This window comes from Grammomys surdaster, unplaced genomic scaffold (assembly GCF_004785775.1).
Source record: "Grammomys surdaster isolate TR1022 unplaced genomic scaffold, NIH_TR_1.0 67, whole genome shotgun sequence".
Classification (NCBI taxonomy): Eukaryota; Metazoa; Chordata; class Mammalia; order Rodentia; family Muridae; genus Grammomys; species Grammomys surdaster.
In genome coordinates, this window is record NW_021604569.1 from 8,712,692 (window position 1) to 8,732,545 (window position 19,854).

Consider the following 19,854-nt stretch of genomic DNA (forward strand, 5'->3'; position numbering starts at 1 on the left):
CTCCGTACCAATACCACACAGTTTTTATCACTATTGCTCTGTAATACAGCTTAAGGTTGTAAGGGACCCCCGAGGGGAGTCCCCACTCTCACTCAGAGTTGAGAACATCCAAGGAAACAGGAAGACCGGCTTGATGCAAAATAGCAAAAGGTAGTTTACTGGCGAGGGGACCTCGGGTCGAAACGCATCCCATTCAAGGGAAGGATTTCGACCCCGACCTCTGACAGTTTGAGATTTTTATAGGAAGCGGCGCAGGGGGAAGGGGAGAGTGGGAAACTTTGGAGCGGTTACATTTGATTGGATATTTTAAACATCAGCAATAGGTGTAAGTTATCATTTTGGTGGGCATAGCAAGCTTTTCTTGGTGGTCATGACTCAGTATTTTTGGCCAATAAACCTCAGACCTCCCGATAGGTGAAGAAAAACACCAGATGGCCCATTTTTCAATTGGGCATGTTTAGACTTGTCAAGGCCTGTCCTTGGTTGCTCCTACATTCGTGATCACTCTGCCCTAGGAGGAACTTGTTATTTTTGTTTTGGCTATTTTCAGCAAATTGTTGGTGGTCTGGTGGGTTCTGCTGAGGTATTTTAATTTTTTGCCCCCACAAAGGTCAGGGATGGTGATTCCCTCAGAAGTTCTTTTATTATTGAGAATATTTTTCAAAATCCTGAGTTTTTTGTTTTTCCAAATGAATTTGCAAATTACTCTTTCTAACTCTATGAAGAATTGAGTTGGAATTTTGATGGGGATTGATTGAATCTGTAGATTGCTTTTGGTCAGATGGTTATTTTTACTATATCAATACTGCCAAACTATTAGCATGGGAGATCTTTCCATCTTCTGATATTTTCTTTAATTTCTTTCTTCAGAGACTTGAAGTTCTTGTCATACAGATCTTTTACTTGCTTGGTTAGAGTCACACCAAGGTATTTTATATTATTTGTGACTATTGTGAAGGGTGTCATTTCCCTAATTTCTTTTTGTATTATTTCTATTTCTTTTTTTTTCTTTTTTTATTGGATATTTTATTTATTTACATTTCAGACTTTTCCTTTCCCCAGTTCCTCTCCCTAGAACACCCTATCCAATCCCCCCTCCTCCTTTTTGCTTTTATACCATTTTAATTACATGCATGTATTAAGGTTAGTTCTAGGTTGAGGGTCTAGCAATACAATAGATGCAAATAGTCAAGGAAAAAGAAAGACAATAAAGAAATAGTCAAAGAACAAGCAAGGCATTAAACCCAATTACCTGAGCACTCCCATGATCACTGTTTCTAAGGGCTTATCAGGATCACCAAAATATCTGAGCCTACTTCCTTGTCTTAGCACAAAGTTATTTTCATGTCTGAAGCCTACTTCCTTGTTCTAGCCTACACTTTAGATCCCTGTCTGAAATTACTTCTATGTTCTAGCCTAATGTCAGATTCCTGCCAAGCAGCCTATTTCCTTGTCCTTGGCTCATGTCAGATTCTTGTCAAGCAGTCCCAAAGGCTCTTTGTCTCTTCCCCCTTTTTATTTCATTAACAAGACTGAACCTGTCTTAGGTCATTCTGACAAGAATTCCTTCCTTACCCATTATAGAATATGCATGATCCAAAGCAATGCATTTCTGTTTTAGGTTGGTAAGGCTCTGTGCAGAATCTTACCCATCCTTGGCTTGCCAGCCTAATAACTTAATAACTCTGTCTGAGGTTCCATTTTCAGGTTCAAGCCATGTACTTTGGCTGCCAACATGTTGATGTTGTTAAAGACAAGCTTTAACACGATGGGCAGGAATAAAAGTATTCCCAGGATAAAAAAGGTTAGCATAATCAAGCTATATATGCCATTCTTGAAGCTTGACCAAAATAGAAATACTGACCTCAGGCCATGGGTAATTTTATCTGTATCTACCCCATCAATCTACCCTCAGCAGAGCAGCATTCTTTAAATTCATAAGCAATGTAATGTTAAAACAACCAGAGAGGTGTTAGAATTATGCCAAATGCCCTACAAGTGTCTTTAAACTTCTTCCCAGTTATAATGACTATCACTGTAAATTTTAGAAGTAACACACATCCAATGGTATTTGGTATGACACTCGAAATGGCTCCTTACCCTTAAATTCTGAACCTCCTTCCAATAATTTGAATAGGATAAAGAGCATCAATCCATTGTTCCAAATGCCTATCTAAATCTTCTTGTATATTCAACATATTAGTAACATTTTTTTTTTTGCTAACTGATTAACAAAAGTAGCTGTCTTAACTTCTTGTGTCAAAGCAATTGCAGAAGCAGTGGTGCTATCAATTAATGTAATTAAAGCTGTTATACCAGCAATAATCAAGTCCAGTACCCTCTTGCTTCTGCTTAAAGCCTGACTCATTTCTTCGAGCACCCTAATTTCTTTATCAGCTTGTGTATCCTTTGAGTAGATGAAGGCTACTGATTTATTTGAGTTAATTTTATATCCAGCAACTTTGCTGAAGTTGTTTAGGTTTAGGAATTCTCTGGTGGAATTTTTGGAGTCACTTAAGTATACTATCATAGCATCTGCAAATAGTGATATTTTGACTTCTTCCTTTCCGATTTGTATCCCTTTAACTTCTTTTTGTTGTCTAATTGCTCTGGCTAGGACTTCCAGTACTATATTGAATAGATAGGGAGAGAGTAGACAGCCTTGTCTTGTCCCTGATTTTAGTGGGATTGCTTCAAGTTTCTCTCCATTTAGTTTGATGTTGGTTATTGGTTTGCTGTATATTGCTTTTATTATATTTAGATATGGGCCTTGAATTCCTGATCTTTCCATGACTTTTTCTATGAAGGAGTATTAAATTTTGTCAAATCTTTCTCAGCATCTAATGAGTTGATCATGTGGTTTTTTTCCTTTGAGTTTGTTTATATAGTGGATTATGTTAATAGATTTAGAAATATTGAACCAACCCTGCATTCCTGGGATTAAGCCTGCTTGATCATGATGGATGAATGTTTTGATGTGTTCTTGGATTTGGTTTGTGAGAATATTACTGAGTATTTTTGTATCAATATTCAAAAAGGAAATTTCTTTGCTGGGTCTTTGTGTGGTTTAGATATAAGGGTAATTATGGCTTCATAGAACAAATTGGGTAGTGTTCCTTCTGTTTCTATTTTGTGGAATAGTTTGAAGAGTATTGGTATTAGTTCTTCTTTGAAAGTCTGATAGAATTCTGTACTAAAACAATCTGGTCCTTGGCTTTTTTTGGTTGGGAGATTTTAATGACTATTGCTATTTCTTTAGGGGTTATAGGATTGTTTAGATAGTTTATCTGATCCTGATTTAACTTTGGCACCTGGTATCTGTCTAGAAAATTGTCTATTTCATCCAGATTTTTTCAGTTTTGTTGAGTATAGGCTTTTGTAGTAGGATATGATGATTTTTAAAAAAAATTTTTTCCTTGGTTTCTGTTGTTATGTCTTCCTTTTCATTTCTGATTTTGTTAATTTGGATACTGTCTCTGTGCCCTCTGCTTAGTCTGGCTAAGGGTTTATCTATCTTGTTGATTTTCTCAAAGAACCAACCCCTGCTTTTGTTGATTCTTTGAATAGTTCTCTTTGTTTATACTTGGTTGATTTCAGCCCTGAGTTTGATTATTTCTTGCCATCAACTCCTCTTGTGTGTATTTGCTTCTTTTTTGTTCTAGAGCTTTCAGGTGTGCTGTCAAGCTTCTAGTGTATGCTGTCTCTAGTTTCTTTTTTGAGGCACTTAGAGCTATGAGTTTTCCTCTTAGCACTGCTTTCACTGTGTCTCATAAGTTTTGGTATGTTGTGCCTTCATTTTCATTAAATTCTAGAATGCCTTTAATTTCTTTCTTTTTCTCTTTCCTGACCAAGTTATCATTGACTAGAGAGTTATTCAGCTTCCATGTGTTTGTGGGCTTCCTGGGTTTTTTTGTTGTTGTTGTTGTTGATATTGAAGACCAGCCTTAGTCCATGGTTATCTGATAGGATGCATGGGATTATTTCAATTTTCTTGTATCTATGGAGGCCTGTTTTTTGACCAATTATATTATCAGTTTTGGAGAAGGTACCATGAAGTGCTGAGAAGAAGATATATTCTTTTGTTTTAGGATGAAATATTCTATAGATATCTGTTAAATTCATTTGATTCATAACTTCTGTAAGTTTCACTCTGTCTCTGTTTAGTTTCTGTTTCCATGATCTGTCCATTGCTGAGAGTACTAAAGTCTCCTGCTATTATTGTGTGAGGTGCAATGTATCCTTTTGTAAAGTTTCTTTTATGAATGTGGGTGCCCTTGCATTTGGAGCACAGATGTTCAGAATTGAGAGTTTGTCTTGGTAGACTTTTCCTTTGATGAGTATGAAGTGTCCTTCCTTACTTTTTTTTTTTTTTTGATAACTTTAGGATGAAAGTTTATTTTATTTGATATTAGAATGGCTACTGTAGCTTGTTTCTTGGAACCATTTGCTTGTAATTTTTTTCCAGCCTTTTACTCTGAGGTAGTGTCTTTGTCACTAATGTGTGTTTCCTGTATGCAGCAAAATGTTGGGTCCTGTTTACATAACCAGTCTGTTAGTCTATGTCTTTTTATTGGGAAATTGAGTCCATTGATGTTAAGAGATGTTAAGGACCAGTGAGTGTTGCTTCCTGTTATTTTTGTTGTTACAGGTGGAATTATGTTTCTGTGGCTATCTTCTTTTGTATTTGTTGAAAGAAGATTACTTTCTTGCTTTCTCTAGGTTGTAGCTTCCCTCCTTGTGTTGGAGTTTTACATCTATTATTCTTTGTAGGGCTGGATTTGTGGAAAAATATTGTGTAAATTTATGGTAAATTTGTGTAAATTACCATCTATGGTAATTGAGAGTTTTGCTGGGTATAGTAGCAGCCTTGGCTGGCATTTGTGTTCCCTTAGGGTCTGTATGACAACTACCCATGATCTTCTGGCTTTTATAGTCTAAGGTGAGAAGTCTTGTGTAATTCTGATAGGTCTGCCTTTATATGTTACTTGACTTTTTCCCTTACTGCTTTTAATATAATCTCTTTGTTTTGTGCATTTGGTGTTTTGATTATTATATGACAGGAGGAATTTCTTTTTTGGTCGTCTATTTGGAGTTCTGTAGGCTTTCTGTATGTTCATGGGCATCTCTTTCTTTAGGTTAGGGAAGTTTTTTTTCTATAATTTTGTTGAAGAATTTACTGGCCCTTTAAGTTGGGAATCTTCTGTCTTTTCTATACCTACTACCCATAGGTTTGATCTTCTCATTGTATTCTGGATTTCCTGGATGTTTTGGGTTAGGAGCTTTTTACATTTTGCATTTTCTTTGACTGCTGCGTCAATGTTTTCTATGGTATCTTCTGCACCTGAGATTCTCTCTTCTGTCTCTTATATCCTGTTGGTGATGTTTGCATCTATGATTTCTGTTCTCTTTCCTAGGTTTTCTATCTCCAGGGTTGTCTCCCCTTGTGTTTTCTTTATTGCTTCTGTTTCCATTTTTAGATCTGGTTTTGTTCAATTCCTTCACCTGTTTGGTTGTGTTTTCCTGTAATTCTTTAAGGGATTTTTGCGTTTCCTCTTTAAGGGCTTCTACCTATTTACCTGTGTTCTCCTGTATTTCTTTAAGGGAGTTATTTATGTCTTTCTTTAAGTCCTCTATCATTATCATGAGAAGTGATTTTAAATCTGAATCTTGCTTTTCTGGTGTGATGCGTTATCCAGGACTTGAGTGGGAGAACTGGGTTCTTATGATGACAAATAACTTTGGTTTCTGTTGCTTATGTTCTTGTGCTTGCCTCTTGCCATCTGGTTATTTCTAGTGCTACCTGCCCTTGCTGTCTCTGACTGGAGCCTGTCCCTCTTGTGAACCTGGTTGTATCAGAACTCCTCAGAGTCCAGCTGTCTCTGTGATCCTGGTATCCTGGGTGTGTCAGAGCTCCTCAGAGTCCAGCTGTCTCTGTGATTCTGATATCCTGGGTGTGTCAGAGCTCCTGGGAGTCAAGCTGCCTCTGGGATCTTGAAATCCTTGTGTGACTACGCTCCTGAAATCCTGTGATCCTGGGCATGTTAAAGCACCTGGGAGTCAATCTTCCTCTGGGTGTTGTGGGACTAGGTGCAGAGTCAGTATCCAAGGTCTGTTCTGGATACCGGCTTAGACTGGAAGAACCCCATGCCCACTGGCAGGGTGGGGGTTCCTGCATTCCTGGATCCCAGAGAGTCCCAATTACTCCCATTGTTGGGACAGAAGTTATGGCCTCCTCACCTGTTATCCTGGCCGTGTTTGAGCACCTGGGAGTCGAGCTTCCTCTAGGTGTTGTGGGACTGGGTGCAGAGCCAGAGCCCAAGGTCTGCCTGGATTTGTTTTTTAAAAGATGCTCATCCTTATATTAAAATAAAATTCTATTAAAAAATAGCAGAACTTAACTTTTTTTCCTATGGTTGTTCATCTCAATATGACAACTCTCTTCCTTTTCATTTTAGGGAATGGAAAGTTACTTTTTATTCCCTAATAATATTACTCATTTAATGACATAATTGCCCAATTATTTGCCTCATCCAAAGGTCTCTTTAATATCTAGTTAGTGAGGTAGGTATAAAACTCTTAAAATAAACTCTCTAAGTTAGGAAACAGACTTTCTTTGATACTTCCTTCTGTCGCACTCATAGGGCATTTAATGAATTAGACCAGAAGTGGAGGTGTTGGAAAACCATCACATCACTCAAGCTGTCTGATGGGATGCACAACAGGAAATGTGGTTGAAAAAGAAAAAAATAGGATTGCACCTCACAATTGTCTATTTCATTTGTATGTGTGTGCGCATGCGTGTGTGTGTGTGTGTGAATTTCCAAGTTGGTAAGAAAAATTTACTCACCTAGATACTCATCACCCTGGCAAACCAAAATAATATTTACTTGCTCTTAGTTTAGTAAGAAATGTGTTATTTCTCAGTGAGCTTTTAAGAATATTTCTAAATTATGCTCACATAGAAATCTATGTTTAATTAAAACCCCTGAAAACAATATGATATTTCTTTATGTTTATCCCTGGCTGTTACACTCAAGGGACTGTGTCCTCTGCCTCTAAAATCAAAAGAGGTCCAGAGATACATGTTAAGAATGACAGATACAATTTCATGGGCATCCCAATTTTTCATCAACATGTTCCCCTGGGGAATATGAAGAAAGGAAGAAGTATCAGATGCTGTCACAGTAAAAAATTGTTGTCTTCAACTCTTAATGGACAGCTAGGAGAAAGCTGTCAGCAAACGTCAACAAACAACATGTGTTGTGGTTAACTTGCATTCTTATGAGCGTACTAACTTAAAACCAGTAAGATTGCTTTATCAACTCTTTAGATAACTATCTGTAATGCAAGTTGATTTATTTTTTAACATCTCAGTTATTTTAAATACATGATGGTGTTATGCTATAAAAATTATATAACTACTAGATACAATTTGAAAAGCAACTGTGAATTTGAAAGCCCATGTCACAATTTAAATTCTCAACTTGTTTCAGCAAACTTCTTGTTTGGCAACAGGAAAGAATGAAGTCTTTCTCTTCCTCAAGTATCTGGAAATCATATTCATTTTTAGACTGCTCACTCATTAGTAGTTCATCTCATAGATGTTATTTGATATATTTTTCCAGTTCAACCGGTCTAATTATATTTTGGTTCAAAAATACCTCCTTGTTAAATCTAGTCCGTAACTAGCAACTGCTAACAGTAATTCCCTGTCCTTTTTCCTGTGGGTGCCCAGGACTCAGAGGAATAGACGGGAGCCAATATTGAGTGTAGGCAGGGGTCCAGCAGTTAATTGTTGCCTAGACTCTTGGCTCAAGTCTTCAAGCATGACATAGAATTTTTCTTTATAGCATGTTCTCTTTATAACAAACTGTGCTGCATATGGTTTTTTTTAAAATAAAGAGTATGAGGAAGGAATGCCAAAATTAAATTTAAAAAGTGACCACACATTCTGCTTATCTTATACTTATTTAATACTTTTAGTAGTTTCTAAACTACCCTGAGGCCTGAGGATACTGCTCCATCATGGAGGCCTTGCCTGCTGGGTGCCAGGCAATGGGTTTAATCCCATTACCAAGAGAAAGTAAAGCAAAAGACTCAAATAAGAACAACAGAACCTCGCCTAAAGCATCCCTCATTAGATGATGCTCCCAGTAAGCAGCTCATACAGCTTATTAAACCATCAAGATGTTACTTTTGCTGCTCTACATACTTTGTCCCACATTCATATTCTAGGTGAAAATCATTGAAACTTAAGAACCATTACTTCTAACTGTGAATTAGTGGATCTTGATAGTAGAGCCCAGGATACAATGCTATGAAAAGATGTAACAGAACCAAACCTATCATTGAACACACACTTACAGAATACTTTCCATGCAGCAAATACTGACAAACACCAAATCTAAAGAGGCAGCATAGAGGATGCTCAAAACTACTGAAGCACACGTTGGATTTGTTGTCGCTGTCATTAGAATGTTACTGTATAGGAGCTGATGTGTTGATAAAAAGAGAAAGAGAGAAGAGGGATATGTTCTATGGAGGGGTGGTGAGGTGTGGGGAAGGCGTGAGCATTCTGTCTAAGCTCCACCCCATAGTTACCTGGCAACCCTCAGGTAGCCCTCACCCACTATAAAAGGGGCTGCTTGCCCCCTCCTCACTCTCTTGCTCTTCTTTTATTGCTCCTGCTCTGTCCCCTCGCCCCTTCCCCATTCCCTTCCCTCGCCCCCCCCCTTCTCTGCCTCTTCTACCCTCTTAACTCTCCTCCTCATGCCTGAATAAACTCTATCCATCATGTGGCTGGTCCCTCAGGGGGAAGGGATGCCTTGGCATCGGCCTGCTGAGACACCCCCTTCTGATGTGTTTGTAGAAAGATAAAGAGGGGGGGGGGGGATATGTTCTATGGAGGTGTGGAGAGGTTCAGGGGAAGGGGGTTTGCTCACAAGACATATATAGGACCAGTTAAAACAAAGTTTTGTTTTTTGTTTTGCTCTTTTTTTTTCATTTTCCTACGAGGAAGTAGGAAGATGGACTGAAGTAAATTAGAGTCGCTGGAGAATGGCACAGCTCAGCAGAAACTGGCTTCCAGGCTCCTATTCTGTTTGTTATCTCACTTGACCGATTTAATCTGTAATCTAGTGCAGGGTGAAAAGCGGTTAGGGTCTGCAGAGATGCCTTAGTAATTAAGAGCACTAGCTCTCACAGAGTACCTTGGTTGGGCTCCTAAATAAAATTTTAAAAATCTTTTTTTTTTTTTTTTTTTTTTTTTGGTTTTTCGAGACAGGGTTTCTCTGCACAGTCCTGGCTGTCCTGGAACTCACTCTGTAGACCAGGCTGGCCTCGAACTCAGAAATCTGCCTGTCTCTGCCTCCCAAGTGCTGGGATTAAAGGCGTGCGCCACCACCGCCCGGCTTTAAAAATCTTAAAAGAAAAAAAAATCAAACAGAAGAGACTCCCTATCCCCACCCCCTCCCACCCCCGGTGTGTGTGGTGCTGGGGGGCTGAATGTAAAAAGAGAAAAAAGCAATTGCTTTATGGTCCTGAAGAACCTCAGGTTTTCTTCATTCTTAGGGAGTGAGAAACTCTATCTGAAAATCTGTAATTTAAATTCAAGCCTGTCTCTAAAGAAATATCATTTGCAAAGCACTATAGCTATAAATGTAGCATTTGGAAATGTGGTTTCTCTTGTGCTTCTGGCCAAGAATCAACCTCTCATTGGTTATAAAGCTAACCACGTAAGTTGGGTAGTGGTTTACTCTCTGGGGACTTTCTTTTAAGGTAGTAAATGGACAACAAACATTCTTTGTGTCAGTGGTTAATCTCTCATAAATCAAGACGACAATTCTTAGGAACTACCTACCAAATTTAATCACTCATAAATCAAGACGACAATTCTTAGGAACTACCTACCAAATTTTTTTTTTGCTGGGTTTAAAGACCTCCCCCCCCCCTTAATCTTCTGTGCAAGTCAAAAATAACTGGCCATTCTATTTTATAATAAGCCTGGAAAAATTAAAGATTCTTTGTTGCATATAATTTTTTTGCAGGCTAACTTAAACGAGGAGCCCCAGGTCCTTGGTTCTGTTTTAGTACTCACACTGACTGATAAATACAGTTCATTCACTGCCGGAACAATTTCTCTACTGTTCAAAGAGGATGTAGAGTCTAAGCAAAAACTCCAGACCAAATGTTGTTATTAAACCGAAGGCATTTGCTATTTTAGAAACTTTTTTCATTTGGAGAAAGTTTATTTTCTTAGCTGAGATATTTGGAGGCCTAAGGTTTTTGGATTCTACATACGAAACACGGTCACTATCTCACATTTCCATATGAACCCAAGGGACTGAATAAAGAAAGCTCTCTTGTCTAGAAAATAATTTAGAAATTCTCATTTACTTTGGCTGAATAATGTTGCACATTTCAAACCCTTCTGGAAGTGCTTGATTGGTTTCAGGCACCTGATCGGGAGAAACTGACAATCATTGGTCAAGTAGGGTAAAGTAGGAATGTTGAGGTAGACAGGCAGTCTTACAGGCTTGTGTAGTTGGCAAGACTAGCTGTGACTGGGCACACCTCAGGGAGTCCCGAGGCTGGTGCCAACGTTCTGACTTTTAACTTTCTTTTGGAAACTTCAAGACCTATCATGAGCAAAGCACCTTAAGGATAATAAGTCATTTTCACTTTGGCTAGAAAAGCAAACGCCCTATGGTCCAACACAAACATGCCCAGGAGTGGGATCCCAGGCAAGGCGAAGAGTGATGGCTCTTTATGGGGAGGCTTTATTTGGCATTCCCTTCGACGCTCCCAGGCCCTCCTCATGTAGGTGAGCCACACGCAACCTATCCCTTTGCTTGATTCTGGACGCCCAGCGCTCCTCAAATCCTAACTGGTGGGCACAGCTGTTGGGTCCTCTTAAGGGCCTGACGTCCCTGAGGAAGCCGCTGATGGGGAGTTCAGAATTCAGCGGTCAGGGTTTCCTCAACGGGCAAATTCTGGTGGAGTGCAAGCACAAGTACACGCTTCGGTTCTCTCGCACGCTCGTGGCATCTGCAGACAGCAGGCATAGACGGACGTGCCTGGCACCGCGCCACCGCCTGTGCAGTTCCCACGCGCGGGATTCCCGCGTTCGCTTGTGCGCCCGCCTCCCTCGGGGTCTCGAACGCTCCGCCCTCTGCCACCACCGCGCGTCTCATTGGCCAGGCCCTGCGCAAACTTCGGCTCCGGACTGGCGGCTGTGCCTGTCGCTCTGAGCAATAGAGACATTTCCGCATTGGGGGGGAAGGAGGGGGAGGGGAGGTGTGTGGCGAAAGTGGGGGCTCCGGTGTCAGGAGGCGGCGGAGTAGAGGGTCACGGGCTGCGCACGCTGGCGCCAGGCTCCAGGTGTTTGCGTGTGACGGGAGCGGAGGGGAGGCCGCCTCGGCCACGCTCGCGCAGCCTGCAAGACCTGATCCCAGGCCCCCAACTCCCCAGCCCTCGACGGAAGAGGAAGGTGGGTGTCGCTTAGGGGGCGGTCCGGGCTCCGAGCGACCTCCGTGTGGGGTCTTGCTGGAAAAGGCGTGGCGGGAGGCCGACGGTGGGGCGTGGAAGAGTGGGGAGCGGGCGGGCCGAGGGCGTGTCGGAAAGGGCCAGGCCTCCCGGGGGTCTCGGCCTGGCCCCGGGGGAGGGCGGGGGCGAAGCCGGGCCCTGGTGTGGAGCGGCTGCGCGGGGGAGGGCGGGCACTGGAGGCCGCGGCCAGCTGTCTGCCCGAGAGCGGAATTCGCAGCATCTCCGAGTCCCGGCTATTTATGGGCTGTAGAAAAGGTTGCGTTGCCCCCTCGCCGGCCTCCCCGCCTCCGGAGCCGCGCTGGGCGCCAGCAGCTCGCGGCTGGACGGCTGCCTGCGAGGGGCCTCGGGGTGCGGCCGGGGGCCTGCGGCAGTCCTGCCCTAGAGGGCGTGGAGACCCGAGGGCGGTGAAGCTGCTCTAGGTCCGCCTCTCCATTGATGAAATTTAAGTTCGTCTGGTTTTACCTTTTCCGGAGTCTCCAGTCGTCCCCCATTGGTGTCAGGATCGCTGAGTAGCCTGGAGTTCTCTCCCTAGCTGAGTCGGTCCCACCAAGTTTCCGTCTTTTGGATTTTTCTTTTTAAAGACTAGTTTTGATCCCCTCCCCCCGGAATTCTTCCTTAAGTAGTTAAACGTCGGAGGAGAAAGAAAGAACACTTCGGTTGTTGCAGGGAAGGGAGAGAGAGACCTTCCTTAAAACGCAGCTTCTAGAAATTGAAAATTATAAACCAGATTATTTTAATAAAATCCAAAAATGTCGAGATTTGTACAAGGTAAGACATTTTGCTTTCTGTCTCTTGGCTGCTTCGTCCGATTTTGGATACCTAGGTAGGTGGGTAGTTTGGAACTGGAGATGTTCATTTGCCAGACTTTTTGGTTAAATTAGTATTTGAGCTGCTTTGCGCCACTTGCTGGGTTGGCATTTCATGTATGTGTGTGTATGCTTCTGTGCCCTGCAGGGGTTAGTTTTACCTTCTAAAATCAGTTTTAATAGTATTCTGACTTCGTGGATAGTAACCGTAATAATCAAAACAGGATTTTGACTGCTGATTAATTCTTGTTCCCTTCTTGCAGTCGATGATAAGTTATCTTTGTGGGACAAGGAAACCCAGAGGGATAGGGGCAGGCAGATGTGTTTGTCAAGACTAGTGGGAAGCTGTACCGTTCTCCACTTCTGTGTGTACGTGGATAGAGCCTCGGAGTCATTTATTGCGAAATCAGGAGTAGTTTGTAGACACTGGAGGTCATTCCAGTCAGAGAAATGACTTTGCTGCAGTGCTGTTTGCTTTTTCCTTTTTTTTTTTTTAATATAGAAAGAGTACGCTTTCTTTAAATTTGAAAATTGCCATCCAAATTCTGTATATGTGTAAAGAAAGCATTTAGCAAATGCCCTCAACCAAGCTGTAGCATTGCAATTGGGTGCTGCCTTAAACTTCTGTCAAAAACTGTATAGAGTTTGCCTCTAGATGTATAAGAAACTTTTCCTTCCAGACCCCAGTGTGTGAAAGCTTCAGCCATCTTCCTTAATAAATCTAGTAAAGTTTGGAACCACTTTATGTGATTCTCAGAAACTGTACATGTACCTTTTCCCCCTTTTCTTTTTTCTTCTTCTTTTTTCTTTCTTTCTTTTTTTTTTTTTTTTTTTTTTGGCTTTTGGAGACAGGTTTTCTCTGTATAGCCCTGGCTCTCCTGGAACTCACTCTGTAGACCAGGCTGGCCTCGAACTCAGAAATCCACCTGCCTCTCCCCCTTTTCTTTTAAAGTCATGCTAGGGATGTCTGTCCTTTGACCCTGGAAATGGAAATGCCCTACAGGGTTAGGCCCCACTTTATTAAGTCTTAAGTTTTGCATACTAGATTAAAGGAATCTGCCTCATTATTGTGGAAACAGATGGGTTCGTTCTGCCTGCCTGTCTGCCTTCAGCACTGACCTCAGAAATGCCATTTTGTCATTATGTTTGAGGTTGATGTTCTACTTGATATGAAGCTAGAGATGCTTCTTATGTTCTGATTTAATCAACATCTCAAGATTAGGAAGGCAGAGATAACTTAGAGTTTACTGGTCTTATAAGTGCCACAAAACCGGTATTTTCTAAGAATATGCTATAGGAAAGCAAACAAATTGCTTCTCTTAGGAATTTAAAAAGTGTTAAACTCAAGGCAATCCATGTAGTTTAGTATTTTAGGATAGCTTACAGAGTTGATGCACAGTTACAGCTTTTGCTGTGGAGTCGATCTCCAGATTTGTAAATCAGGTATACACAAGTGGGTGTGGACATTAATAATCCACTTTTTAAAAGCCTATTATTTTTAAAATACTTCTACAGTTTTCAAACTATTGCACAAGTGTCAAAATGAAGAACTTAACATAATTGCATTAACTAAACTCTAAACTATAAAGTCAATTCTGATTGCTAGTTCCATGATGCAATTCAAGATGCCACATGTGATTTACTTGCTCTCCGCTTTTACTCAAAATAGTAGTTTTCCTTTTAAACAGGCAGTTTTGCACAAAAAGATGATACTCTCCCCAAATATGTTTAACTCAGTCATGGAAGGTGACTTTTTTTGTTTAAATATGAACTTCTATGTGCTTACCTTGGTTACTGTTAGAAATGGAAAAACTAATTAGCCAATTTCAGAGTTGTCTACATGTATCAATTTTCAAGTATAAGAGTTGAAAATTTCTGTTTTCTCTTTTTATAAAAGCAGTCCAGCGCTGACTCTTCCCCTCCCCCGCCCACCCCTAGAAGTTACTGATGCTTCTTTCCACTCATTGGTACACTGTTTGTGCTGCTTCACAGGGAAAGTGTTAACAAATGTCAGGCCATAGCTATTTCATGTATCATCTCATTTATGCTTCTGAGCCCTAAGAAGTATTTTACAGCTGATAAAAATGTCCAAAGAATCCCTGAAACTCCTGAGTTGTTTACAGCCCCTGTCCTTTCCAACACCTTCTGTTGCTTTTTAGGTTAAAATTTTAGGAATGGCCTATTCTCCAAATAGATTACCATTTTCGATAGACAAAGATAATACATCCCTGGGAAAAACGCAGTGTCTTGAAAGCAGATGTTCTAAAAGAATTTGTCACAGGTAGCAAATGCCCACAACCTAAAATGTTCTATATGCTTTTTTTAGTAGGTGAGCTTACCCTATGTTTTCAGCTATAGGTTTTTATGACCTATCTTAAATTATATAAATACTGAGAAATACGATTTGACTCCTGTTACTAAAAAGTGATTTTAGACACTTTTCTGAACTTTAGGTTCTACTTGTGTAGAATTTGGAAATTGGACTGAGAGTATAGTTTAGTGATGATTAGCTTGCTTAGCATGGGTGAGGCATTGGATTCAGTCTCCTGTCCCACCTCCTCCACTGGGTCTTAGTGCTTATGCCACAGGGTCATTGAGAAGTTGAAATGAGGTATTATGTTAAGTGACTGAGGTGGGTAAATACTGTGTGGCCATTAACTTTTACTCTTCCTAAAATAATGATGACTTTCATATAGCATTGCTAACCAACATGCCATGAACAGAAATTTTTTTTGATTTTCATATTCAGATTTAATATTCAGGTCTGGTTACTTGAAAGTTGCTATATTTTAAAGAAAATTACTAAACCTGTACAGAAGCTGAAGGGAGGAGAGGGCAGGGTCAAGCTCGGAGAGTATAGGAGGTAGATACAAGTTGCAGTTTTAATGTTCAGTTAACAATTTTTTTTTGAATGTTCATTGCATGCCTTTCACTATATTCATTTTTCCCTTACAGTAGGTACTCACATTCTTTTGGGGTGATATGAAACATAAGGTTGCTATACTTGGCTTGACTCCAAATCCAAACACTACTTTTATAATAATGTTGGCTATTTTCTTCCTCAGCCATTTAGACCATAAGAAGTTAGTTGGAAATTTTGAGTTAGTAATAACACAATATTGTTAGAGACATGAGTGTCTGTATAGGAGTGTGTTGTCCATATATAATTATGGGGCCAATAAAGGCGTAAGTTCTGGATATCTCCCTAAGTCTGTGTCCTTCAAGTGCCTAGTGGTACTTTGACAAAGCTTGATACGAGCTGCTATGTTCTTTTGCCTACCTATGAAACTGTCTAACTCTGGCTTTCTTTGCCACTAGGATTATTCAGTGCCTCCACTTTTCTACACGAATAGACACTGTCTCTTTCCTGCCTGTCACATTTGGGGTAGCATCAGCACCCATTGTGCGGTTTTCCTAGGTTTGTCAACAGATGTCGTTTGGAAATTTTTTTTAAAAAAAAGTTGTGAGAACTGTCTTCCTAAATGTTTGGAAACTTATAAATGGTGAACAGTCTGATGATGTTCAGCCAGCCAGCTAAGGCTAGGTTATTTGACTAATACTGTAAATACCAGTAAGTATTTGGAAGTTAACCTCTCTTATTGATGAAAATGAATCAAAGATGTATTAACTTCCTATAATGTTATTCATCCCCAAATTATTTGTACAGTGGAGAAACTGGTGGGTTTACCTCTGAATTTATGCTATTGGAATACATTCAAACAATGTCACACTATGTTTGTATGAGAATACTCAGATTTAAAATGAATGAAGAAGGGATGGCTGGTTTAAGCCCTTTGATAGTGTGGGATTCTGTAAAAACAGAATGCTTTCTAAAGACTATGGCCCTTTTAAAACAACCTACAATTTCTTTTCTAAAATATTTTATTTAGACTTGGAGAAATAGTGTTTGAATTGTGAACATTCTGGTCTTTTAGTAGATTCCCAGACATCATCACTATTAATTGAAACAGTGTTTCTTAGATCTCTAAAATCCTATCAGACATGGGTTTTCTATTAATAATAACTCACTAAATTCTTTGGAAGTAGGCTTGCTAAACTGTCACAAGAAATTAAACTTTATGGTTTTTGATGGAACAACTTTTATGTAAAACTATAATAATGTTGCATTTGAAAACTGTTCTGGGTTCTCTCGATTGGTGATGCAGGCATCTTGTTTAGTTTGTTGTGAAATAATTGTCTAAGGCTCCAATTCTGTCTTTGCCAATAGTTGCCATTGTTTATTTTTCTCAGTTATGGCCAAAAGAAATCGGTTGCGACTCCCTCCTCCTCCAACCATTTTGACAATCAAGGATTGTTTCTGAGAACCATAGAGAAACAAACTTATGTTGTCTTATTTAGCTTAAAGAATAAAATGTTTCATTTCCCCCAAAAGTTCCTAGATATTTTTGTTGTTTTTTTATGTAAATCATGAGAGTTTCCTATTCCTTTGTGATTTTGCTTAAGTCTTAAAAAGCAGTGCAAACCCATTCATTGTATTCATGGACTTGAAATAGTCATGTTTGCTAAGTCTACCATTTACTTGCTAGTCATTAAATTGTAAAAACACTGTTTTAGAGAACAGCTTTTCAAGAGCAGGCCTCCTTTCTCCTTGGCCACAAAAACCTGAAAAGCAATTAGAGTTGCTGTCCTGGCAAATGCTGATATGATATTTTATTTGTGTTATAGTTCTGCTTAGAATTATAAGGCTTTATGTATACAGGAAAAAAAAGAGTTATATAGATATATGCACTGTTTTAGGCTAATTCATACAAATGATTAAGAGATGAGCCTTGGTAATAAAGTACTGATTGCCAAAATATTTTCATTAGTTTTTTTTTTTTTTTCAGTTTTTCATTTCTCAGGAAACAGTATTTAAGGAAAAGTAGAAGTGTGTAAGATGCAGTAAAAGAATGCTGTATGCTTAGTTTTAATATCACCTAATATCATATGATAGACAGTTGGGTTTCTAATTTTCATACTGATTTGGTGGCATGTGCCTGGAGTAATAAACTGTGTAATTGATATGTAATTCAATTGTGTGGGATTGAGTGGAGAAACTTTTCTCCAGTTAAAAGAGAAGTAACTAGGGTACCAGACAATGAAGCCTGAGTACCACTTAGGAAAATCATCCTCTCTGGGCTCATTTCTTCATCGTCCGTGTAAGAAGTTGGACTCACTGACCTTAAAGACCCTTCCAGGCTTAAAAGTGTATCAAAGTATACATATATCAAGATACAGGACAGGGCTGCCAGATAACTTGTGGTCCTTGGTTGACTTTATGTTACACTGCTAACCCTTTCAACAAAGAAGTATAGTAGGCCTTGGCATGACTATCGCTTTTGTCTCAGCTATTAAACCTCAAAAAAAGTGATATTATTTAACAAGGTTACTTTGAATGTTTCCACAAGTGGCATATCTTCTATAATTGAGATTTTAACAACTATTCTAGACTAGACATGTTATTTATTTTGTAGTGTAACACTTGCTTAGTCTATATAAAAACATTGGATTAAATTCCTAGCACCATCAAAAGAAATGGACTATATTATATGAAAACAAGGTTAATTTTATTGAGAAGTTTAGTTTATGTATGTGTTCTACCAGTTTTTATATAAAGAGAGCATTGAATGATTAGCAAAGCTCCTGATTATTTGCATTGTAGTATTGTCACGTCTGATAGCCTTTCATTCTTGTTGTCACAACCATCTATTGTCTAGGAATACGGCTCAAGAGTATTGCCTAATAGGAACAAACCCCGGGTTAGCTCTCTGGCAGGCATCACCCCAAGCATTTATTAAACATTCATATGGATCTCTCCCTCCCCCCTCACTACCCCCTCCCACTGAGGAGCACATTTCTATAAAGTTCTTTGTCAAGCTATATAATTGTGTGTCACTAGTCAGAGTCTTATTATGTTTCATGCTGAAATCAGCTGGAAGGAGTTAGACCAATCTGGGCCAGGTGCCATCTCAGAACAAACATGGCCTTAAGGTGTAGAATTGGAGACAAGAAGAACAAGTAACGTGGCTACAATAAACATTAAAATAAATAAAATATTATCAAAGCAGTGCTGGCAGTGTTTGCTTATGAAAAATGTATATTCTCTACCCCAAAACTGCTGAGGCAGCATGTCTGGGGCTTGCCCAGGAATCAGTGTTTTAATTAGCTCTCCAGGTTATTTATATGCGAATTAAAGTTTTAGAAAGGCTAGTCTAGAAGTCACAGAATAGAAAATTGCTGCCTTTATGGACTTTGTAGCACTTTTACTACCTTCAGCCATCCTAAAAGGTACCTTAATCTGGTTTAAGATATTCCTGGATCGTGGTCCAGATGACGCAGGAGTTAAGAGTACTTGTGGTTCTTGGAAGGACCCAGGCTTAGTTCCTGGCACTCACATGGTAGCTTGCAACCATCTGTAACTCCAGCTCCAGGGAGTGTGATGCCCTCTTCTGGCTTCTGTAGGCATGTACATTGTGCACAAACATGCAGCCAAAACACTCATACACATAAAATAAATGTATAAAAATGTAAGAAAAATAAATTCCTGGATTATAAGTTTGTGTTTACTTCAGTAGACTGTGAAAAATTCATCAAATAAGGAAGGCATAATACAGTGATGGGGATCAATTCATACCTCTGGGCATCACAAGATCAGAGTGGTAGGCAGGTTGGTGAGAAGGCATTGTCCTCCGGAACAGGAAATGAAAGTGGTGAGGGACATTAGGCTAGTCTGTGTTGGGAATCGGGAGAGTGGGGTTGTAGGGATCCAAGCAAGCCGTGTGTGACTGAGGAGCCAGCCTCGTGACCGACCGACCGACCGACCGACCGCACTCTGAATCTGGGTGGTTGAATACGTTAATGGAGGGAGCAGGAAGGGCAAGAAGAGTACCTTAGCTTGGATAATGATTTCTGTTTTAGAGAAAACATGAGATAGCCTGAGTATTCAGGTATAAAAGATCTAGAAAGTGGTAGAGAAGGTAGGATCTAGATGGGAGGTATATATTTAAAAGCTACCAATGAGAACATAAGACCCCAATGGGTAGAGGCACTTGGCACCAAGTCCATGGATGCGCATAGGAGAAGGAGAGGACCAGGTTCTGCAAATTGTCTTCTGACTTCCATCCTCCAACTTCCGCATGTGAACGGTTATAAAAAATATTTCTTACCAATTGTAAGAATGGTGAGGGAAGAGAAAGAAAGTGGTCTGCAGAGAGTCTTTAGGGAACTCAGTAGGAGAAAGGAGGAGCCAGTTGTGGAAACTGAGACATTATCGCAAAGATGTCATATTTCTGGGTAATAGAGCCCAAAGAAGAGCTTTTTTTAAAAAAAGATTTGTTTGTTTGTTTGTTTGTTTAATGTGTATGAGTACACTGTAGCTCTCTTCAGACACACCAGAAGAGGACATTGGATCCCATTACAGATGGTTGTGAGCTACCATGTAGTTGCTAAGAATTGAACTCAGGACCTCTGGAAGAACAGTCAGTGCTCTCAACCTCTGAGCCAT

At 39.9% G+C, this 19,854-nt stretch overlaps 1 protein-coding gene across 2 annotated transcripts in view; it reads left to right on the forward strand.

Moving 5' to 3' along the window:
• The first annotated feature begins 11,238 nt into the window (after positions 1-11,238).
• Ugp2 (UDP-glucose pyrophosphorylase 2) overlaps positions 11,239-19,854 on the forward strand; it is a 54,843-nt gene continuing 46,227 nt past the window's right edge. The window contains exon 1 of one of the 2 annotated variants that reach the window (XM_028777245.1): positions 11,239-11,488. Coding sequence is in view for 1 of the 2 variants with exons in the window: in XM_028777242.1 (XP_028633075.1) it covers positions 12,294-12,312 (19 nt within the window). In the remaining variant the exon portion in view is untranslated. Of the gene's footprint in view, positions 11,489-11,862; positions 12,313-19,854 lie in introns of those variants that run through there. The other variant, XM_028777242.1, reaches the window with a different exon arrangement.